Below are 25,194 nucleotides of genomic sequence, written 5' to 3' on the forward strand. Positions count from 1 at the left end.
AATCCATTGCGAAATTATTTATCTTAATGGAGCAGTTAATTAGTTCCTCGTTTGAGGAGTTACAAAGCTGCGGAGAATTAATCAAGTCTGGCGTCATTAAAATTTCATTGCATCGGTCAATAAACACGTACGTTTCAGCGCGAATTCTCGATTCTTGACAAAAATCGACAATGATTGCTTGTAATTAATTGAACATGAAGATAAACCTTTGAAAAGTTACAAAAAAACCACCCTTTCAACAAACTATAAATATTGACAAAATAGAAAAATTGCAATATTCCCTTGAAAAAAATAAAAAAACTTTGTTTATCTTTGCAGAAACACGCCACTATCGTTTGCGCATGGATCCCCATCCCAGACTATAACAGCAATTAAATAAAATCCCTCTGACACCGGAATATCCGTTCTCCATCCCCCGATTACTCCCACATTCCATTTACTGTCATCAACGAGTCGGTTTAAGTTCTCCTTTTTCAAACGTTCGCGCTATATTTAATCTGGCTAGCAAAGGGTATCAGTTGTACTTTCTCACGACCTTTCCAACGTTCCAAGACATGTACATACGTCATGAACGACACTTTTTCCGGAAGTGAAAGCAACTGACATAATCCCTGTTCGTCAAAGGTGGTATTCGCTATGACGTCACCGATAAAAGAACTCAAGAGGTCAAGACCCGTCGCAACGAATACGTAGAAGTCGACCGAGACTACGTAAGTTCAGTGAATGCAACCTATGTATAGATGGGCCGCGTAATTCCCTTGGCGAGTTGGTAGTTGCACGTAATTATTCAAACTCGAGGGATAGCCTGAAGTTCAGCTTGCTCTATTGATCGGGCAATGGTCGAGTAGAATAGCGGACACGATTCAAACGTAAATCTCGAACCCGTTGCTCTAGCTACCCTTCTTTTTTATTGCAATCGTCGATCTTGCTAACACGAACGAATCGTCGCCAGGGATTTCGAGATAGATTTATTCGCGATAATTAGACGCAAAGTGTCTATTACTACACCTATTAATTATCATTAGCAAATAACCTATTTGCAATTACTCTTATATTTTGAATAATTTATAAAATGTACTTACCCCGATTGATCAGTTGCAATTATAGCATTATTTAGCAACTTTGTCTTTTTAATTTATTTTCGTTAAAAGTGCCAGCGAATGAATAACACGTACGAATCCATCGTTTATTAAAGCAAAACTTTATTATAGCAATAGTGAACAATGGATAACTATTAAAGATTTTTAACATGTTTTTTTTTTGTTTTGATAAAAATAGCGATTGGATGTTTAGGTTTAGGTATTAGGTGAATATCTAAAGGGTCTCTTACCGTACGAAGTTGTTCGAACTAAATAAATGTGTCTACAGTCGTGTGTTCAACGATGATGATCGATGATACGTGTGAGTTTCTCGACGTCGAGACAAGTACACCGTGGATCCATATAAAAACCAATCTAATCACCGATCAAATTTGATAAAATCAATTTCAGTTCCTGAAAGAATTCTATTGTTATGCTAAAAAGGGGAAGAAAGGAAATGCCTCTTTAACCGTGTTACATAAACTACTGCTGTTCAAACGGAATATTTCAATGGAACATCAACAAAGGATCGATTTCGATGATTCGACGAAATAGAAAGAATTATCGAAGCGTAAACCACGCCTCTTTTGATTCGAGGCAAAATTTCCTCGATCGTAAAGTAAAATAGATCCTCGGATTCACGGTGTACCTTTCATCCGACCCTATTTTCTACCCTTGATCACTGTAGTCGAGAAGGACGAGCATAATATAAAGGGAAAAGACCAACGAAAGGTAAAAAAAGAGATACAAAAGTGGCAGGATGAACAAAGGGCGGAATAAAACTCGACGGCAATGACGACACAATGGTAATAACGTTAAAGGAATTTCGAAATGATTCATCTCGCTTTCTCTCTTTCATGCGTGCATACATACAACTTTTATATATATCTCTCTCTCTCATTATCAAAATTTCTCCATCACGATGAGGATTGTCGTTAAAACGATATTAAAAGGGAACGCGTTACAGGATTTTCCAATATTACCTTTAAAATATTATTAATCTGCTTCCCAAATGTACAACATTACTTATGATCTTGATGATGATTATGATAATGATAAAAATTTTGTAAAAAATCCCTGTGCTGATTATATAGGTCGATGTATAAAATAAAAAAAAATTTCTATTTTAAAATGTTTCATATTTTATTACGGAAACAAAAATCTTGAAGGTTTTATTGGAAAATTCTATAGAAAAAATGAAAAGGGAATGGACAAGCGTGAGAGTTACAAAGAAGCGGGTTAAAAATGTCGTTTTCTGTAGATCACCCCATCTCCCCCCCACCCATGTTCACCAGAAAATGAAAAAAAAACTCGATCCCGTACAGAAAAATCTAGAGAACCTAAGACAGTCGTCGGCTAGTCCTAATGATATATTTTGAATTAGTCGTTATCGGCTACCCTACTCTCCCTCCTTATATCGTAGTAATAAGTCATCGTAGTTAAGTGTTTTTTTTTTTTTCATTTAGGGCGTTCTCTTTCTTCCTATGTCTCCTCGCCATTCTCTCGTTCTCTCATTGCCTCGAGTAACTGTCTTCTCATACGCTAAATCGATCTATAACCTACAGTGTCTAACACGATCGTCAAAGCGGAATCGAATTGATCGGAGTTACACGTACACGATGGTCCCCCAACCGTTCCTAGACTGTCGTATTTCCATGCGGATACGCAGATTCGTGTATGCCTTCCGTTTGATTGATTTACGAACGACACTCGTGTCACCATTCAAGATCGCTACATTCCAATCTCGTCAGCTTAACTCACTGACGATCGTCCTTTGATACAAATTGACTGCCCTGGAACCACCGTAGTCGGGTCAATTGTGACCCAGATCTATGAAACGTGAAAATATATATATAATATGACTTCGAAATTTCTAAAGGAAAGTTTTCCATATTTAAATAAATAGGATAAAATTTAGAAAATTTAATTTCTTGCTCAGATATTGCTCAGATACTGCATCGGAGGTCAGTCGCGAAGGACGTAATAATATTTAATGTCGTCAATGGGTTAATCACCGTTTTCCGGTTCCGCAATCGCCATCGTGTTAGCGCAATATACAGTACTCCGATAGTCTTACAAATAATATATCTAACAACGTTAGGTTCATCTTAGATTGCTTTCCGTGATCACGCCGACTCGTACTCGACAGAGCCTGTACGTGCATTCGTCGAGGGTGCGAACAGTCACATAAGACCTTTATTAATTGGCGTTCGATTAATCGATTTCTCTTGAGTCGTTTCGTTGCAGACCATCGACGCGTACACGAGGGACTCTTGGGCTCAAGATCCATTATTTTATCTGTGACCTTGTCCTCCTTTATCTTTATATTATATTTTGTTCGTTCTTTTTGTTTTTTCTTATTCCTTCTCTTCTCCTTTTAATAACTTCTTCTCAGACACACGATATAGATATAGGTTACTTCTTTACGTATCTTTCCGTCAAGACACACGCGCATCCGTATTCAGTCTCTCTCATTCTCACTTCGTTCAACGATCCTCCAACCTTTCTGCTCGGTTACGTTCAAGCACACGACGATTACTTTGTTTGGAATATGCTTGAACAACCGGTAGAAGTGATTTCAATCGTCACGAACGTGTTCCGTACCACGAGAATCGACCTGAATCGGTAATTATGCAAAATAGGATGCACTTCATCGATTTCAATAACTTTCCTAAATGTCAATGGATAATTTTAGATAATTCTGGATAATTTTATGAACTTAGATTTAGTTATGAAGATCTACATGAAATATTGTATCTGTTATTAAAAAAATAATAATTACAATTCATATTATCTCTCATCGGATATTGACCTTTATAAGGATTATTAAAATTAATGAGCTGTATCTTATTTTACATATTTATAGACATATCATTTTAATATATGTAGATCATCGAGAAATTTAACCCGACGACTCGAAGAAGAAAAATTCTTCGACGAATTCGATGGTGATTTTTTAATTGCGATTCACGTCGATCCGCTTGCACGGAATGCGTATATTCTAAGGTAATCCCGGTATGCCACCCCCCATGTCATTATTACTCAAAAATTAAATCCTTAACCTTACGACATAATACTATTCAATACTTGTTTTGAAGCTCATAATAAGTACATACTTGAGGATTAAGTTACCGATTACTGTAATTAATCTTACACACCTATGGTCTCGCTTTCTGCTTTCATTTACACGTACAGTTACATTAATATTCGAATAGCGCATCATTTTGTTAATCAACTGTTTCGTATAGAAATGAATCAATCAAATAATAAAATAAAAAGGATACACGATACTGTAATTAATAATTCATTTTTATACAAAACAGAAAATTAAGAAATGATGCGAATCCCCGTCATCCTTTTATTTTCATTCCGTCCACTCGTTCTTAATTACTATCTCACATTCGTACGATTAATCTCTTACTAATCGACTGTATTATGTATTATTTTTTTTCTTTTTATATGCCGGCGACGCGATAGATACAGAACAGAAAATCGTCGAGCGCGGCGTTCCGAATCTCTGTACAAGAATAACTAATAGTTCGCGCGCCTCGAGTCTACCTCGATCGGCCCGGGAGAGAGCGATTTCCGGACATCCGGTTTTGCTGTTTATATCACGCGATACTGTTCGCGACAGAGGAAAATAATCTCACGGGCCACGAACGGTCGCGTCGCGAACGTCTCAACAATACGAACATTCGTTTATGTACAAAACTAAGGGGCAAGAGCAAAACTATCACCGACACGGCGTTTTTATTAAACTTCTTCTTTTCATATCATATCGTCGCCTGTTCGTTCTGATCGTCGTTCCCCGCCATCGAAGAATAAACTTAAAATCAATCTGTTTGAAATGTATCGCGATCCCTCTAACGTTTCTAGGTTTTAATATTCTATACTTGTATTTATAATATCAACGACGACGAGAACTGGGTATTCAGGAAACAGCGACCGTTCCACGGATTGTTTAATACAGCACCGGTAAGCATCCATTTCCGTTGGTAGAAGCAATCGTGATCACCGATCTTCTACGTTACGAGTTAAAATAAAACTAATTCTATGCGTATACGATAAATTATAAAAGATTAAAAGAAAGATGAGAAAGAAAAGCAGTCACGGAGAGCAAGGAACATTATATTCCTCGCATCTACGGTTGCGTCATTCCGAAGAGAGAATTTTTTATAAAAATACCATGCACTATGACCATCCTATGTACACGCAGACGTTCCCGAACCGGAAGTGAAACGAAACACAGGGAACGCCGACACTAGTCGCGATACGGTGAAACTTAGAGTAAACGTCTGAACAAGACAATAACATTCTTGATCGAAGAAAAACGTGTATGTTAGACGATATTTGTTTTGTCGAGCTATACGCTGCTCGGAATTGTACAGGGTGTTTGAAAAAAGGGTCGAAGACTCCGTGGATTGAAGTACTTACAGAAAGGGATGAAAATTTAATTTCAACTTTAATTAATATAATTAAGTTTATAAGTTAATATAAGCAAATTTAATTAATATAAATTCTAAGGTCAATATCGTAAATCATTCTTTTTGTAAAATAATAAATGTAATAGAAATAAAATGATTGATTAAAAATATTATCATTAATATCGTTAAAATTGTAAAATATAAAAATTACAAGTATTTTATTCACTAGCCCCATTAGTAAATATTACAAATCCTAAGTTTTAACCCCTTTTTTTTAAATGACCCTCTATATCCGTGTCACGATTATAAATTCTTGACGATGCTCGTCGATATTGAAATTGTCTCTAATCGATCGTCTGTCCGATTGATCCGCGATTCACGTTAGTTTGCTCCACGATTTCGCTGGATCGAGACCCGATCCGATCTGGCGAAAATTCATGAGCAAACCAGGAATTAATCTATTCTAGGCTCCGAGGTATATATGAAAGGGTTTCCCGCCCGAATGTGCATCTGGCGAGGATGGATTCGTATGGTACATACTTGCGTATGTAGGTATGTCTTAACTGAATTCTGTCTAAGTTTGATCTGAGAGTAAAGTAGGTTTTACAATTTACAGGCCTTACCGATTTTTAGCACACACCTGTGTAGCACCTTCAAAATTCTCGACGTTGATAATGATAACGGCGGTATCGTGGGATGTGTAGGATGTCCGTGAACACGAGCTCCATCACAGCCAAACACATGGGAACACCTTTAAATCGAACCGTGTATCGAATTCCAAATGTAAATGAAAAATAAAATTGAAATCCGAATTTTTCGTGTATCGATTTCATTTTAGAAATCTAACTATCATTAAGGGTATGTAAAAGTTTCCATTCTCCATATAGTTGCTGTGGTGAAATTTTCATTTCTAAAAATATTTAAGAAATTTTAATCATAGCATTGATTTCAAAGCTCGTGTAAACTTCAAATTGCGACTCGGTTTAAAGACGTTCCATTGCAAACGAATCGCTGCAAAAGAGTCTCGACACGTTAACCTACGAGACAAGGAATAGAAGCATCGATCGATGGTCTAAGAAACAGAAGAACAAAAAGAAAGATAAATGCAGTGGGTAGACGGTTGAACGCGAATATTCATGGGAATCGAAGACAAGCAACGGTGCACATCGCGAAATCGATGATTGATGATAGAAAAAAAAAGAGTTAAGAATCTAAAGGTTGCGATTCTAAATAGCCGTGAAATAATCTCATGTGTAACCTGCGTGACGTTCGAAAACGCGTCGACGTGGCGTGTTTCATTCTCTCCTTTCTATCATTCTCCTCTCCTCTCTATCTCTTCGACAGCGATAATCGATATACACATATAGACGAGCACAGTGTTCCAGGCGTGACTCGTTTTCTGGCTCGTTAAAACTACGCTGATGCTCGTCCGTACACAATACCTAATCTTCTCTTTCGTCCCGGTCTCCGTTATCGCGTTACCGTGCAACCTCGCCACTCGATGGATCGCTTCGTCTCGTTCGTATCACAGATCTAAGGAAACAGGAGGATTGATTTCCGGTTTCTAACGGGTTGCTTCGCGGACGGACGCCTCGATTCGAGCCGCGTTTCGATCATCGACGAGCAGCACACGCTCGTCGTCGTTTCATTCTGCCGAAGAACGGTCTGGGGTCTGGATCCTTGCTCCCAGCTACGAGAAACGAAAGGATAGGAACCGTATCGCCGACCGTCCGCACAGTTTTGCCCTTCCTGTCGCGTTTAAGCGCACTTTTCCCACATGGCAAATGCCCGCCGTCGCTGCCAATCGCCATCGATCCTCCTCATTCTCCGCTCGGCATCCTCTGACAGCGTCGTGTGCTTGTATTTACAAGGGTGGACAGTGTTCGTGAGAGTCGACAAATGAAAACTGACACTAGGTTTAATTGATCCTCACGCTCTGGCAAGTTGAATATATGCGAATGATAATAATGGCAGTCGTTTGATGGCGATCGTGTGAGACGAATACCGCGCGTCGCGACGCTCCCGTTCCACTGATCGGATCGTCTTTTCGATCTCCGATACTGCCTTGAAAGAGCACCGTTCCAGGCAAAGATCAGACCAATCAGGACGAAGCTGGTTCGAACGATCGAGTCGACCGAACGACCGATCGCGTTTTTGGACGTTCCGTTTGCCGGTTCTTGGTACGGACGTGGATCTCAATCGAGCGAGAACTCGCCGGCAGCAAGAAGGACAAAGGCAGTGGTGTAACCGGTCAGAAGGAGAGTGAGGCTCGTCCAACTGATCGTGGATGGACCGCGATTCTTCGGCAGGACGCTCGCATGTGGCATCGTGTCGGGGTCTCGGCTCGACGACGGCTCCAACGAACGACTCCATCAGACCAGAGGAGTACCGTACACCTCGTTCGCGTGCAGATTTTGATTGCTGTCGTTCTGCCTCGAGGCGCATTGCTGGAACAGAAAGAAGGAACGGGGATCTTTCAGTAATTCCTATCCCCATTTTTAGCTTTCGAGTGACCCGTGTTATTCTTCATCCGATTTTTATCCACTCTACCAGATACCAATTACAATTTGTATAATTATAAATCTACTGTTAAGTATACAAAAAGAAATTAAAAATTGCAAAAGTGAATTTGAAAAATATTACAAAAGCATTAAATAGAAATGTTCCTATCAACTCACCGCTTGTTTTCTTTCCCAGCTCTTCATGGCAGACTTGTATTTCTCGAATTCGTGGCACCAATCCGAGTAGATCTTCTGGTAATCATTGGATTTGGCGGGTGCGGAACATCTGTGCGCGTCCACGGTGATGTTGTACGAGCAAAGGAGAGAACCACCTAGCCAACAATCGTATCTACCGGCATCTTGTTCGTTCACGCCCACGATCACCAGGCCCTTCTCGGACGTCTCGATGAATTTGTCCCCTCCGGCTCCGTACTTGTAAGCTATCTGATACCTGCCTTTCTCCTTACTGTAGTGGTACCATCTGACTTCCTGATTTGCCAGTACTTCCGGCATCTTCACGAAGCAACCCAAATGCACCGACTGGCCCCAGGTGACTACCAGCTTCCTCTTACCTACACTACTGTCGCAAACGTCAGCCGTGTTATTCGATACGTCCTGAAGAAGGCTGCGAACCAGAATAAACACGATTAAATTAATTAAAGAAATATTTTCGACGTTGTACCTTATAATGTAGATATGTGTTTTATCGTAGAAAAAATATTACTAAAAATTTCAAACACTTCTATCATTTTCATCCCTTAAGAATTAGATAAGTACTCTAATTATCTAATTAATTAACCATTATATTTAGAACACTGATTGCCACCAGAAATTGACACTTTGAATTTTGTATAATCGAATAATTAATTTAAAAAAAAATGCCAGTCTAGAAGCTTAAATTAAAAAACGAATCAATGATGTCCTTAATGATCATGCACGTACCCAGGTTCGTAAGGTTTGCAGGTGTTGGTGTCTTTATCCCAGCCGCAGTAAGGATCATGAACGCAACGTAGACAGTTATCGTATCTGCGAGTGCACATCACCAGGTCGATCTGTTTTATTCGATGATCAGACGCGACGTAAAGAGCCTTGTGCTCCTTCGAGATCTCCATCGCCTGAATCGGCTCGCCTGGGGTCACGTCAAAAACGTCCAACAGAATAGAGTGTGACTCCCCATTGTTGTCTATCCATTGAACAACTTTGTGTACCCGTCCGTCACCTGAAACACAAGAGAATAATGCCTGAGCAAACTAACACCATGGGCAGCTAAAGTGCTATCAAATTTACATCATCGTTCAAGTTAGGGTGTACCACATAAAACCGGTGATATTTAGTTGAGAAATTTGAGAGAAGATTGTAAATAACAATTGTAGGCAAGCGATGTTCTAAGTTGGCTGTATGTGTCTTGTAAAGTTTGAGAGTTCAGTTCCCTGACGACGGCTATGCCGAATAGAGCAAATAATAAATCGGTGATACAATTAACGCTCCTATAAATTTATTAACTCCGCTAAACAGCCTCCTACACGATAGTGTATATTTTAATTAATAATTAGGGATATTACACTATAAATTGATCGACTATAGAAAACAAGAAGGCAAGATTGAATCATAAACGTGTTTTTTGTTATTTCTGTTTAGTACGATCTCTGATTGTGCGCCAGTTTTGCGGTAATAACAATTCGACAACTCTGGAGTGAAACTAGCAATAGCAATAGCACATTGTACGAGTTAACTGCAAGAAGATCGGAGTACTCTTGAGATTATCTTACCCAAGTTTCTATGTTACAAATTGTGCAATGTACATCAGTGCAAAACACGTTGCACGTTGTATGTTCCAACATATGCATGGGTCTTCAATTAAATTCGTGTTATAGTAGAATATTGAAAGTAAATGAAACGTGCAATGTAAATGCAAATTAGAATTTTCAAAATGAATTTGCTAATCAATTAAACTTCCAAAACGATAATAACGAAACAACTACTTACTGGATCCAGCATAGTAGACGGTGTAATCCAGATCGGCGCCCACAAAATCGATTCGCAGTTTGTCCACGACCAGTCGCGTGAGCATCACGTCCCGTTTGTAAAACACTGGTTTCTCGTTCTCGTGCGAGATCGCCGAGTCCATCAGAGGATGAGATCGGATAAAGTTTAACACAGTGTCTGGGAAGGTTTCGGTGTCGTTCACGCATTGTCCGGGTCGCGGGTCAGGAACTTTGTTGGATAACACAGGGAGCCAGGCGCTACTACTCGTCGCCTGCTCTTTGAATTTTCCACGGAACGCCTCTTGAATCGCGTCGATATGGAACGAACAGATCGCTGAACCCATCAGACCGTTCGTCGAAGTGGTGAAGGTGCCATAGAAGTGAGTATCGTCGCCGGGTACTTTGTAAATACTCTCTGGAAAAAATTTCAATTCGAACAACAATTATCTCCTGTAATTATTTTACAAAAATATTAATAATAAATCAGGATGCTCGTTACGTTAAAGGTGAAGATTCTTTCCAAGTCTATTCCGAATCTAAGCTATTTTTTTAGGTGCTCGTTAAGTGATCGACTAATTTTTGGAAAGTGTCCTTAAGTGACTAATTAATTTTTCGTGAATATCGATAAGTTGGTCAAGTGGCGGATTTTGAAATATAGGAAGTCTAGTAATAAATTTGAAGATTAAACTTTCAATTATACTCACGTATTTCGTTGAAATAGAACGGAAATTCACCAGGGATCGAACAATTCAACCTGGCCTTCAGGTAAGTCGACCAATTCTGCGACAGAATGTTCTTGCCACCGGTATCCCGTTTACAAACTCTCGCCACACGGGAATACACACTTTTGCCGCAATTTATGTATTCCACTGCTGTCTCGCGGAAGAAAAAGAACACGTGACTGCCGATATCGTAAGATCCCACGAAATTTGGTTCTGAAACAAGTTTAAAAGACGGTAACAATTAATGCAAGATATTATCGAAATTTTTATAATTACACTGCGCGATTCAAGAAACGACGAATTCGTATCTTCTGGATAACCGGAAGTTGTTAAATGCAGAGAAATTACGCGGAATAGTAAACCATAAAACGGACATTTGAAGAACCTCAAATTACGACGCGAAGAAGCAAGTTTTATATTAGGTGGAATTAAAACCACTTTTCTACCTCTCATTTGAGTCCGGAAAAATCGTCCAAGTTTTTCTTGCCACTTTTACGACTTTTCATAACGACAGTTAACTCGTCGATTGGCTTCGCGAAGTCGCCAGCGACGGTCAATTGAAATTTCATACGATCGAATAATTCTCTTAATCTTAATAGAAGCGGAAAATGAGAGAGCAATTCGTGCCAGACAGACCCGGACGGGTAGAGAGAGTGTCGATTTTACATTATGCGGAGGCGCGGGGCAGGAGGTTGCAATCTCTTTCACAGTTCACCGATTAAATCGATTGTCTGACGCTTCACCGGTGGAAGTTTGATATATTGAGGCGCGATGGCGAAAGAGGAGAAAGGCAGACGCGCGGGGATACGCAGAGGGGTAGAAAACAAAGGGTGGCAGGAAAAGGAAATGTCTCGATTCGAGAGAAACACGGCTCGAACGATGAGTTTTGATTGGATGCCTCTTGTCGGCATGAAACACGGTACTATTAAAACAGAGAGGAAAACATTCTCGCGGTACTCTCGATTTCGCGTAACAGGAATAATGAAATCACCCGTGAGGCTAGTTTCATAAAGTTTACAAGTGCCACGGAGGGCTGCGAGACGTGTTTCAACTTAGTTCCCGAGTATAAATACGAAATTCTATTTTCCGCGACTCCCTCGCGTCCGCGTTCGCTATTAGAGACGACACTTCGTTAATAAATACGCCAAATTACGAGAGACTGGTTAATATTCGCTTTCGAAGTTCTCCCCTCGGCCGTTGTCTCGACGGTATTTACGAATTACCGTCCTGGAACTTTTGGAAAAGTTCTCCTTGTACTGTAGTACTTGGAGTTTGACACGTTTATTTGGTAATGTAACAAGAATTGCTTCCATGCTTTTACATTGCTCGTTTCAAATCAATCGGAATGTTGTAGGAGACATAGATGACTAATTCAATACTTTCCTTAAGTCTCTCGTTTCTTGTTTCATTCATCTTGCCATGGCAACTAATTTATTGTCAGAAGCTCCAAATGGTCTCTACGCTTAATAGCTATTACCATAGGTAATTTGCATCGCGACAGTACGTTAAGCAATCTCTAACAAGTGAACAATTAATTCTCCCGAATTCCTAGTGTCTTCGGTTTCGAACGTACGCGAGCCAAGAATCTCTGCGCGCACAATGAAATATGAAAGCGTCCCGTGGAAGGAAACAAATGACCGAGGAACGTCAGGACGTCATTTGACACGGGCAACGATCCGAGAAAGTGGACGGTCGTTGGTCGGTTATTCAGAGCTTGTTAAGCCCCATCCACCGACCTCTTCTTTTTCCTCTATCTACTCAGTGTTACGCTCTCGTTCGTCGTGATCCTTTATTTCTCGCTCGCGCCCGCAAATCGCATCCATCTTCATTCTAGATACTTTACCCGGAACGTTGCTTCGCGAAGAGAAAAGAAGAGAGAGAATGATAGAGGGTGGTAGAAAAAGGATAGAGGGTAGGAGCAAGTAGGATTACGAGTAGCACGTGAACCTATCCGTCTCTTCGGGGTTCCTCCAGCATTTAATCAACGCCTCTGTTAATAGACAAACTCGATGCGGCGTATGGCCGTTGATGGTAACGTCCCGGCATCGAAAACGAAGGCGAAGGGGCAGGAGAAGCGCTCGGGCGAGGGTGAAAGGGTACCGCCTTCAAATTAAACGACGAAACAAACGGCTAATCATGCATCCCACGAGAGGGTGGATGGCGAACGCAGGGCGCAGGAGGGAGGAATTGGAAAGATACAAAGTGGGCGCGAGAGTGGTTGGCTTCTCCTTCACCTCGTTTCGCTCCTTTCGTTCTGACGACCCTCCACGCGAGTCAACGACGGGCTATAAGGGAACGGGTCGAAGCGAGGTCGAATGACGGCACGATTCGAGGACGGAGAGCAGCACCCTCCTGAGAAATATAAGGCAACTAGTTCGCGCCGCTATTATTTCGCGAGGCTCGCGCGTTGCCGCAAGAGAAATACGGTAGACGAGATACACGGGACCGAGTTGAAATTAATTGATAACTTTGCCGGGGATTTATGATCCCGCCTTCCCAATTAACCGTAAAGAACGCTCGTAGCACGCGGCGCAAATGAAATTGTTTCGCGAACGACCGCATGAAGGAAAAAACACGCAGCGATTCAGCTTTCGCTTTCTCTCGAATATCAAACCGTGCATTGGAAAAAAATATTGATACCATATTTTAAAATTCAGCCTCGAACTACTGAATTTTAATCATTACTATTTACGTTCTTTTTTTATTTTCTTCGATAGTAATTGTTACTATCGCTACGGAACTATAAAGCTATAAAACACAATCACGACCGGTCGTAACCCAAACAAACCATAGCTTCTCCGCCCCGTTTCGATCCGATTACCGTGTTCCACGATTCGGCATCCAGAACACGTTCTAATCTACATTTTCCAATTTCTTCCCTCTCGAATTCCAATCGATGTTTTGCAGGCTAACGAAAAATCGAGCTGCGAACAATAATCTCAACCCCTTTCCATCCCTCGTTCGATCGCCAAAACTGATTAAAAATCGATTCTTGAAGAAAGGGGGAGTTTCTACAGCGAGCCGAAAGACTTCCATGCTTTCTTTGTACAGAAAGTTCGCCATGCAGGAACATTTAGCGAAAGGAAAATCGTGGAAAGGTGTTATTTTATTACTACCCTGCTTCTCGGAACTGCAACCCCTTTTGTAAAGTCTGATCATATACCAACCCACGTCGTGTTACCCTTCGAACAGTTTTCTATCTCAAACCCTCTCGCGCGCGAACAAACACCACGGCAATTTTCTTTACACGGTTTTCCGTGAAAACCCTTACAGCGTTCAAAGACGAAGCTGTCAGCCCTTCGCTCCTTTCCCGGAACAACCAACACCGTATCGACGGCTTTTTATGTAACTATTTAAGCACGGTACCCATTTCTTCGACATTCGAGACTTCAAAGAATCTCGTTTCGTAACGAGAAGGCTCTTTTTTCCAATTGCAATCCTTCAAATATTTCTAGGAAAAGGCCGTCTTCGAATTTTAATGAAAGTTTCTTTCGTAATGGAGCAAGCTGTAAAAAATTCTTACCTTTTCCGAGTACCGTGGTAAGACTTAAAATAATCCGTTTTAAACGCGCTCCTGTACCGTTTCCTCGCAATTTATACTACTCGTCTGACCATACGCCGACCAATACTACTTACGACAGTATGCGAGCTTCATTTTCAACTATTAGGCATTGTTTAATTTTCTGATTAAAACTGTTTATACACTTATTATTTGTGATTTTATAGTATCTCACCCTCTAATCGGAGACCGTTTGACCATATACCGACTTATACTACTTGCCACGGGGTCTGACGATGAGTTATGCTACGTATTCTGTAATCAGGGCCGTCCCTGAACCTGAGAATGCAAGAAGAGTAATGTTTACTTGAATATTAATCGATGTAAATGCAAATCTAAATTAGTTATACAAGCTTTAATGTTAATTTTATAAATTTTATTTGAGGTACTTTTTTTATGTCGTATATATGAAGGGGCCCGCCTCAAAATGTAATGATTATCATTTTCCTCGAATGTTTCTAAACGTTAATTAGGATAATTGAGCTAGAAAGAATAGTCGTCAATAGGCAGATTCAGTAGAGAAAAATGGAAGTTTCTTCTTCCTTTGAAATGGATACTTTTAAATCTCGAATTGCAAAGGTTTCGAATTTAATGCGTTATTACGACAATTTCGTCTCTCGTTAGGGTTCGCGCAGAACAGTTCCGTAAGCAGACAGAGCACTAATTCCATGGATATTGTCTCGTTTAAGATCAAAAAGAAGACGAGGAAGAAGAAGAAATTGCCGAGCAGAAGAGTACTTACTGTCCAGCCATTTCGAGTCGTACTTCAACGTCCTCTTAAAGCTGAAGGCCTTGCGACCGGTGGTTAAATTGTAGAGGTCCGTACGAAAGATTACGGTATCGGCTTTCGTGAATTCGGCATTGGTGCCGGAATAAAGAGCTGGCAGGTCCCCAGGATTGCCCTTTTCCACCCAGACCGCTGTCGAATTGTCCGCTGGATCGTAAGGGCACTTTGCTATGCCCATTCCAACGCCGGGGACGAACTCGTGACGGGGTAAGTGGGTCAAATTGCTCTGTTAAAAAAAAAAAGAAGACACGGTCCAATTACGTAAACACCCGTACACGAAACAATTTACATCTGTTTATTTCGCTTTACATTGCTATGTGCCATTTGTGACTTTCAGTAAAATCCCTTGAAATTTCGCCAACAGTTACGTCGCAATGTTTGTTTAAAATTCATCGTACTTCAACATTGATTCAACGCGTTGCGAGCTTCGAAAATTCGGAAACAAAGTAACGCGTTTCCACGCAAAAGTTACACGTTACTGCAGAGGACTCTATTACACGCACGGGAGTCGTAATCTTCGACAAAGCGAGACCAATATATTCTTTGACTTCATTACACGGGTACTTGAACTCGCGATTCATTTAACGCGCTGCGTAACTCTTACGCCGTTGTTACGGTGCTGTGTTAGCGACAGATTTCGTGGGACGAATTAACAACTAAATTAAATAGTAATGAATAAGATTACGAAACATTCCATACTTTGATACTTAAGCATTTTTCAACCCCGCTTGATGGCTTATATAAATATGATTAAAATCTGAATTTATGATATAAGCATTCTTAAATGTGCACAAAATCATTTTTCATTTTAATTTATAGATATTTTTTTTCATTTTTGATTGAAAATTTGTTATTTTAAAAGCCATGGTAACTCCAATTATTGAAATAATTCTTACTGTTATTATATTCTCCCGTCACTTGTCAAATAGGTATATACATAGAAGCGCGAGAAAATATTCAGATTTAAAAAATAATCAAACCAGTCCCAAAAGTTCGTTTCCAATGTAGGTTTCAAAATTGTCTCCATTGAAAATACCAAATTCTTGCCATCCGGGGTTTAACACTAACAATAAGATTGACGAAACAAACGATCGAAATGAAGAGCAAATACGGAGATACTTACATAAATCACCCAATCCTTGGGCGAGTGAGCGTTCGTGCCGCACATGTAGAGTCGATTGCCATCCCCCATCGGCTGGATCACCCTTATGTGATTCCGACAGTCGAAGTGCTACGAACAGAAGGGGAAGAAAATTGAATTTTCAACAGATACGTGCGAAAGAAGTAGCGTGGGGAAACGCGAGGACAAGAGAGTTCGACGCGCGTGGATAGGGATTTTTCCCAAAAATTATATAGAACGAGATCGAGAGAAAAAGGGTTGGTGTGTCGCACGGTCGATCACGTCGCGGCGCGTATTTCGCGGCGAATCGTCGGGCAGAAAATAAATTGGTTTTATCGTCACGTAGGGAATATTTGCGTGGACTTTACACCTCGGCAAAGCGTACGCGATGAATACGAATGAAGCTGCGATAAGAGACGGGTATAGAGGATGCCTTAACTAGTCTCTCGGTATCTTTGAGAATACGATAGAAAAGAGAGAAATCAAACGTTATCTTGGTAGAGCAAATTAACACTAGAAAGAAATAAAAATGCTCTTTTTACCTCTGATTTCCCTTTGGACACACAATTGGCCACGTTGCTGGGCTCCAAGTTGAGCGCGTCTCTCTGTAACAAAGAAAAAAGAAATAATTATCATCATTATTCGGAGATTCTTCTTAAAGTAACGTCGAAACGTGTTCACACAAAACCCCTATCAATTTATCTCTCTCATCATACTCTTGTTTCAAAAGGAAGCGATTGCAAGCTTAAGACGCGAGATTGAATCTCCCAAGGTAGGTTCGGATGGACTGCCGGAAACGGGACGATCATTAAGAACACAAACATCGAACGACCCTCAAGAACTCAATTAACAACGCACACATTAGGCGATATACTTTTAAAGTTCGTTAACTCGTCCATTTTACGGTGGGCGCTCGAGGAGGCAGGTTGGGTCGATAAGAGATTCAGTCGTCGAGACGTCAGACTCTGGTTAAAATGAATCTTTACCCTGGAATGACTCGGCGCGGAACGTCGCGACGAGCCGACAGCCAGAAAATTCTATTTCGACGAAGGAGCCGTCGTAGCTACGAGTCGTTCAGTAGACGGGAACGCTAGTCGAGCTTCTTTTGCCAAAGAGACGTATTCTTACGTTCGTTTGACGTTCGCTAGCTGTGCTTGCCAGCCGTCTGCTAGCTCCAGCTTTCTTCATCTCGACCTTACACAACGCGAAGAGGTGTCACGAGTGCATGTGCTTCACGTTTCGCGAGCGCGAAGAAGAGGCTGGCTGCTGCTACTTCTGTGTCATTGTGCGGATCTCCGCGACACCGTCGCAGACGGAGTCGCGCTTTTCGAAAGCTCCGTTACGAATGTGACCCGGAATAAGGTCAACAGACGGAGCCGTGGGTAAGCTCGAGGAGGCTATCAAGTCCGACGACGTGTCTTTACCTGCGACAAGAGTCGAGCTCTTTGAAGTTTTACTCTTGATTCGGCGACGAGCTACCCGGCAACAGTGCTCTACCCGTTCGTCCCCGTTTCTTCGGGAATTTTTATCGCGTAACGTGCAACTCGAGCACCGATACGATGTATAAAAATCGTCAAGAAATTTGCAAATTTTTGCAGTGATTTTACAAGCAAAACCTTTTCTCAAACAAGCTAAAGTGCACTAGAGTTTAAGGGCGCAAAAATTTCGGCCATTCGTTGAGATTTTGACTCACTAAACACAATGGCGCAAAAATTTTTTCGATAATTCTTACCGTTTGGCCTGTACAAAAGTGACAGAAAGTCTAAATGCTATAGCTCCCTTCTCACGATTTTCAATCTTAGATACGGGTTGGCTAATAAAGTACCTTAACGCAATTTAAAGAAACGGAAACCGCGAGTCGAAGACCCTTCGACCATACATTTGGACGCCGTCGAAGGACGCTTCCTCCCTTTCGGCCCGACCATTCCGTGTGCCAGAGGTGGTAGACACGATCCGGAAAAGGAAGTGGTTCGTTTGTACGGTCAATCGTCCGAAACGCGTTGGCCTTAACGATCGATCTCCTGCGGACGTCGCGTGCCGCTCCCCCGCTAGTGTCACCGCCAGAAACCGCGTCGATCCTCGAAATTGTCCTGGCCCCCGTGAAAAGCCGAAACAGCGCCCGCTGACAGTGATCTACGGCTAATAAATTAACGAAAGAATTGTTTTTGCGAGGTGCACGCATCCTCGCGTTATTTGTTGCCCGACCGATGCGAAAGACAGTGAAAGAGCGCACTGGAAGCAGGGAAATTTTACGACGAGTCTGCTTTGCATATAAATTGAATAAATTTGAAAGAATTACTGTAGTTGTAAAAATGATAGATTCCTTGGTGATCAGGATGAGTTGTACGTTTGCAATGTGGCACGCTTCGAAGACAAGTTGCGATCTTTGATGCGGCAATAGGTTGCTGGCGAGCGTAGAAAATTGTTAGACAGAATGAATCGTCTCGAACGAAATCGAATCATCTGGCTCGCGGCAACTGCTGTGTAAAATGGAATTCCTGCGAGGAATTCCATTCGACGAGCTTTCGTCGCTGCAACTTCGCGATTTACACTCGCCTATCGAACCTTTTCTATATTCACCTCGATTGCAATCGCCCGACACCTCGAGCACGTTCCAAGGAAATTTTAACCCGTTTAAGAATCAAATTCATGGATCCTTTATTCGTTCTATTTTCGTTTTCAACGCTCCGGTAACACGTATGATAAAAATCTTCATCTCTTCTCCAGAACCACGCAACTCACATTGTTTCTCTCTCTGTTTTCTGTTAGGAAATTTTCTACGCTTTTTATTCATAACACTGAACATGAATAAAAACAGAATTTCCTCAACGTTGTCAGATAATTAACACTTTCTGTTTTCCTTGACCCGTTGTTATTGCAACTCATAAATACATTATGCAACTAGTTTTCCCGTACCGTGTTATCGACATGTTTCTTAATATGTACTCGTTAATGAAATGTAACAGGTACAATTACAACGAAAACATTTGCACCTACTTTACCATAATTTTCCTTATTCATTGAAAGTTCTACGTTTGCGTAAAAAAACGTCTTTAAATTATACCTTTGGGGCTTGGTTGCAGAGAATGAAAAACTAGATGTGTTATTACCACGTCCCCTCGAATAACAGAATAAAAATTAAGTATTAAGTTTTGTCGAGTAATAAAGTGTCCACGAATCATAATTCACTATAGAAATTGCAATACAACATTTGCAATTTGCATACGAATGTAATATGTAGATACCTAGTATCAAAAAGGGTCAGTTAAATAACGTATAAAAGTACAGAGTCGCTTTAGTTTAATTATCTTAATCCATTTTATCTCACTGTCCTCGTATAAAAACACCAAACAAGTGACCCTTTTGTTACATTAATTCGATACAGCAGAATGTAGAACGCAAAATAAAATTTGCATTGCAGAGGACACAGGTGCAGTTGAAGATTAATACCGTAAAAAAGTACATTCAAAAATGTTCATTATTAATTTGTCATATTAACGCATTATCCATCGGCCAGAAATTAAATAGATACAAACGACCACCGTATAATTAACATTAATTAAAAACTAAAAGGTGTAACCTTTCTTTTCAATTTCTTCTTAATTAAAGTACATCTAATTATCATTATTTCAATTGACTTATACGTGAATTTGTAATAATCAAAATGTTATTAATTACTTTTTCTTCAGCAGCCGATACTGTCAGAAAGCTTAATAATAATCTCCTGGTAGATAGTGTTAACCATTTCGCTGCCACGGTGATCCCATGGGACCGGCGCTTGTCTTCTCATTTGGGCCATGGCGGTCACCGGTGACCACCACTAAGAAAAATGTGCTATTGGCAAGATTGTACCGTTATTTTAATATATTTCGCAGTCCTTTGCCATTATAAAATTTTTAATATGAAATTTGTATTCTGGCCCACTGGTGCAAGTTCAAAAATTCGCGTGGCAGCGAAAGGGTTAAATGAAGGATTCGGAATCTTCGAAAATCTGACACGACGAAAATTTATCTAATACATCCCTCCTTCAATCTACCCTGAACACCTACGAATACGAATCCCAATACATACTAACACGTTCGACAATCACGGAAACGTTCGATCGTAGCTGTACATGCACGACACTCGGTAATCACACGCGTACGATCACAAACACGCTTGTACGTAAACAGTCGCACGAGTCGGCTTCGTGTTCGCGTATACATCTCGAATATATAATGATCCACAAACACGCGCACGATTGTGCGAATGGTGCACGTGCAAGGGGAACGGCGACAGTACAAGAGGGAGGTCCACAGGTGGATGCACACGCACACGAATGCGTAATCAGTCGCAAACCGAGCCTGTGTTTAAACAGAGTACTCGCGAACGCGTGCAACAATAACACCGTCACGCGTTCCGCCGATTGTACGATTACACGTTCGAACGAGCGTGGAATCGCGTGTACACATTACGGTATCTGTGTTGCGGGAAAGCGATGAAAAACGAAAGGAAAGGATACACAGTTTTCATTCGTTAAATAAGAATTTTTTCAAGATTATACTTCGGGTAAAATCTCTACTTCCAGAATGTATTTCCAAAGGGAGGAACCGATCGAAGATGTAAGTCGAGGTTGGCCGAGTTCAAACTCTTCTCTTTTAAACGTTCATCGAAGGGTCGGGTGAAATGAAACATGTTAATGGTATTGGGTACACGGAAAGGGTGCAACGGTGGGGTACTTTGCGAAAGAGAAAGATTGCGAAGCTGAAATCATTGATCCATCAAGGGACTCGCTTTCTGTCTCATCCGTATTGTTCTTTCCCGTGCCGGAGGAGCTTCTTAATAATTACACGGCGTGTTTTCGAAGTGGGTCGAACTTTAGGAGTGTAGTTCAGTTGCTACGGGGAGAAAGAAGTTATATTTGAAGTTGCAAGTGTTCTATAAAAATTCTGAAAGGGTCTGGAATTATAATGGATCGAAGAAATATTGGCGCGCTCAGTTTAATTGCTACGATTGTATTTAAGGGGGTGTATACCTTTGGCACTTATTCAATTTGTTTCATAAATCAGAAATTCAGGTAATTAACCAAAGTGATTACAAATTTGTACGTGTGCGATTAAATTTTGAAAGCACCTCTCTGGGGAGGGCGAGGCCTGCAACAAATTTTGCACGTAAAACCATAAAAGGTTTCGATGGCTGTTTTCCAGTAAAACGTGGATCGTAAAACATGGTGATTTCTGGTACACACGGTGACCGGTACGTTGTTAATTAAGAACGCTCATTCGAGCTATGGCAACCACGATAAAACCACGACAAAATGAGCCGTGGAATCTAATATCGTATTCGGCTCGCGACCTTTTTCCATTACCACCGGAGTGGCTAACATAAAAGCTTATGTAACTCGTAAAATTTTCCCTCCATTACGTTCGATTAATATTAGCACCTAACACGTCCGTTGCACTGTCCTCCTAAATGTAATTTAATAACGCCAGATATCGTAAACTCCTTCTCGTGATTAAAATAAAAAAATTTTTTAAAAATGAAGAAGAATTAACGAAGAATGAAATATTGCAACAAAGGAAGAAGTTTTCTTTTGGTATTGATCAAAGATCTATCAAATAAGTGAAGAAAGAACCATACGAGGCACAAACTTGAACCGACAATTCTTCTAACGGTTCAATTTCAGCTTACAGCCCCGATATCAGAACTCCTTCCAAGTCGTTTTTTTTTCTAACGAACTTCTCGTATTACCAGAGAACCGTTAACGAGCTCGCGAAATGGGAACGCACCTTAATCTCGCTTGGTTTCTGATTAAAGGCTATGTTCTCCACTCCTTAATTCACTAAAGAGCAGCAGAAAGTTCTCGAGCAAGCAGCCGGAGACCAAGAGACCCGTACAACTTCAGACGTTGAAAGAGGAAAGGAAACAGAGAATGGGAGAGAGCAGGTGCAAGTTGCCAGGATACTTCCTACTGTCTACTCTGTGTCCAATCTAAACGTACCATTATATGGTTTAAAACAGAGGACACAACGATGGAACGAAATTTTCCTCCTTTTGAAGTGTCATTTTCTAATTAACTTTCAGATGTATCTTCATTTTGTATTTCGTTTAATTTGATGACATAAAAATTTCGAAAAATATCGCTTACAGTATATCAATTTAAAGCGTAAGATTCAATGAAAATGATGATGATATATAACATCTGAGAATATATGTAGAACCCAGGCGTCTGGGACAGGGACCGTTCACTTCAGCCCCACTGACAAGTTCTGGTGGACGGTTCCTCAGACGAAACACCATAATTTTTCCGCCATTATCCTACACTATTTTTTTACCCAATCACTATCGACATAAATCCAGGACATGATGTACCATGTACCAAAGTTTAAGCCGCGTTACCGATCTCGCCGGGCAAGCACGAATCCGAATGCACGCAATAATATCGCGGGCCGAGTGCGGTGCATCATTTCATCGTGTTCCCAGCGATGTCATTAACTTTACGGCAGCAGCGTGCCTGGCGGCATGCAAACGCCTCGACTTCCATTACCGGCCACGGTGTGCCGACTATTAAACAGAAATATTTGCCGTCTCTGTGCCGGTCGGTCCCAGCCCTAAACTCTGAGGGAGAAGCCCAGCATCTCCGTGGATTCGCTGGAGGCGACAAGTACGATGGAACAGAAAGGGGAAACCCATAGGATCTCCACGAGTCGCGTTTACACGCTCCGTAAGCAGTCTACGAGGAAACCTCGTCGTCTGCCCGTTTTGCGAACGACGAAAGTCGTTGACGCTTGCATTTTGAGACGGCGCGTCCTTCCTTTACTCCCTACATTCGTAATCGTACACCGAAATGTTGCGAGGCAGCAGAGGAGCTTGTAAAGGAGCGACCCGAGCGCGGGATTACGCGACCAGTTATTTGGACCGGATGATTCCGGCAGGAGGAAGGAAACTTGAGGTCCAGATTTTCTTTTTCTATCGTCGCTAGAAAACGTGTTAATTTGTCGCGACACAACGGAAGCACTCGAGTTTCTAACGAACCCGCATTTACATGTTACGTTTCAAAACTCGCTAGCTTTGTTCTCGAGTATGTAGCTCAGTTGATACTCCATCTTTGCATTTCATTAGACCGTGTCGGTTTCTCGTTTGGGCGTTAGAAAACGAAAAAAGCGTGGACGGAAAATAGGTCGACGCTTTTGTACGCCGCCTTCCGGAGCCACGGTATCAAAGACAAAAATACAAAAAGTTTTCTTAGAGAAAGAATGTACTTCAAGGCATGAGAACATAATGCCGGTGTGCTTCTGTTTTGTATGCTTTGTGAACAAGGGCTTCGTTACTCGAAAATATACCCTTAGATTAATTTCTTTTTTAAACTGAAATATTCATGTTCCTTCTTCTTTCGAACCTGCATAATTCAGATTTTCGTACCGCAACAGGGATTCTTTTAAAATCCTGGAAATCAGGTCATACGAGAATGAAAATGGGCCAATCTCGTCGCCGGCAATCTGGGTCTGTTGCAATCATCAGAAGCAGACGGTGCCGGCGCGGAATTGTCTGCAAAAGGTTCGACCGGTTGCAGAAAAGGCGGCTTGATTATGTAGCAAAGGTGAGAGAGCTCTCGACGACACCAAGAACATCGCGTCCACGTGTAATCACTGCTTCAGCAGCCTCGTGTCCCACTTCCGATGAACTCGATGCTTTATACCGCTCGTCTACGGATCATCCACGCTTCTCTGCCGTCTGCTCTGAGCTTCTTCTATTCAAGGGGTCGCCGAGTCACCGATGGGTGGCTTTAGACTTTCGGCAGCCGGAGAGCCGGCTTGATTAAGCTCTTGGCAAGGTGATGATGTCGCGAGTAGAATCGTCAGAGGTTGTCATCCCGTCGTAAACTCTGGCCAACTCGTTGCTCCTTCGTTTCGTACGTCTCCGTTCCGTGTTTCCTTCCAAGGGCGCCGCGACGCGACGGTTTAATCATCGTCGCCACCACTGCTGTCGTGCGCCTTGAAATTTCTCAACTCGTGCCCAATCGCGAAGCAAGAATCGTTTAGCCAAGCAAAAGGCACGGAGTTCTATCAACAGACCTTTGGATGAAGTGCTTTTTAATTAACCCTTCAGACTTCACGTCGTTGTAAAATTATCTCGAAGCTCAGAAGATTTGTATTATTAAAGAGTTTAATATTTTAGCGATTTCACGCAGCGATCGATTGTCATCAAAATTATATACCACTTGTCGAGTCTAAGTAGATCATTTTACGACGAACCAGACGCATTTGCGCGAAAAATAGGTTACGTTTCTATATAAAAAGTGAAATCGAACCGGGTGAAATATTAACAGGATCGTCGGTTTCCGTAAATAAGGCCTTGAACGAAAGTAAAAGAAAGTGGAAGATCAGTCCATAGAGCGACCAGTACAATTTACGGTGTTGAATTATTAAAGAACGAAGGTCCACGGGTTCTCTCTCTGGGGTATCGACACCCCTTAACCTTCGAAATTCGTGGCCCGTAATGGTACCTGGGAGGCACGGTTAAAAATTCATCAGGCTGAGCCACCGCGGCGCTTTTTATCTCATCAAATAGTAACGCGCGGCGGTGAACCGTTAGAAGATGGAACGGTTCCTTTCTACGTGAGCCATATGCTAATAGCATATCGCAGAGAAAATAAAAAACAAAAATTAATGCACGAATTTCTATGCTAAATACTGAATGCAATATTTCGTTACAAGGCGTGCTTGAAATTCGTAAAAATGATAAAAAGTGTTGCAAAATACAATTCGCCTTATCTTTTTGCGAGCATTATAATTTTTTAAAGTTCAGCAAATTTCACAAGTTTATGGTCATCGTAAATTGCACGAAATGTAATTATTATTCAGACGATTTTGAAGTAAATTTTTCTAGTTTCGCGAGGAGAGTAAAGTGTATTATAGTGAAATTTTCGCAAGCCTATTTGACGAACAGGAAAAGTGTCTTTCGTTGTCGATCGACGTAGTAAGTCACTTTTCGTTAATGGAACCCGTCACTCGTCGCGCCCTTTCGCGATCCAACAC

At 41.3% G+C, this 25,194-nt stretch overlaps 1 protein-coding gene across 5 annotated transcripts in view; it reads right to left on the bottom strand.

Moving 5' to 3' along the window:
- Positions 1-1,165: 1,165 nt before the first annotated feature.
- Positions 1,166-25,194, bottom strand: part of LOC114879656 (semaphorin-2A) — a 364,739-nt gene continuing 340,710 nt past the window's right edge. For all 5 annotated transcript variants that reach the window (XM_046285367.1, XM_046285366.1, XM_046285368.1 and 2 more), the window contains 8 exons: positions 16,720-16,782; positions 16,181-16,288; positions 15,013-15,283; positions 10,694-10,924; positions 9,991-10,404; positions 8,947-9,223; positions 8,182-8,629; positions 1,166-7,950 (listed from right to left, as the gene is read on the bottom strand). In XM_046285367.1, the coding sequence (XP_046141323.1) occupies positions 7,876-7,950; positions 8,182-8,629; positions 8,947-9,223; positions 9,991-10,404; positions 10,694-10,924; positions 15,013-15,283; positions 16,181-16,288; positions 16,720-16,782 (1,887 nt within the window). In that variant the 3' untranslated portion in view covers positions 1,166-7,875. The remainder of the gene's footprint in view (positions 7,951-8,181; positions 8,630-8,946; positions 9,224-9,990; positions 10,405-10,693; positions 10,925-15,012; positions 15,284-16,180; positions 16,289-16,719; positions 16,783-25,194) is intronic.

Source organism: Osmia bicornis, chromosome 4 (genome assembly GCF_907164935.1).
Source record: "Osmia bicornis bicornis chromosome 4, iOsmBic2.1, whole genome shotgun sequence".
NCBI classification, from domain to species: domain Eukaryota; kingdom Metazoa; phylum Arthropoda; class Insecta; order Hymenoptera; family Megachilidae; genus Osmia; species Osmia bicornis.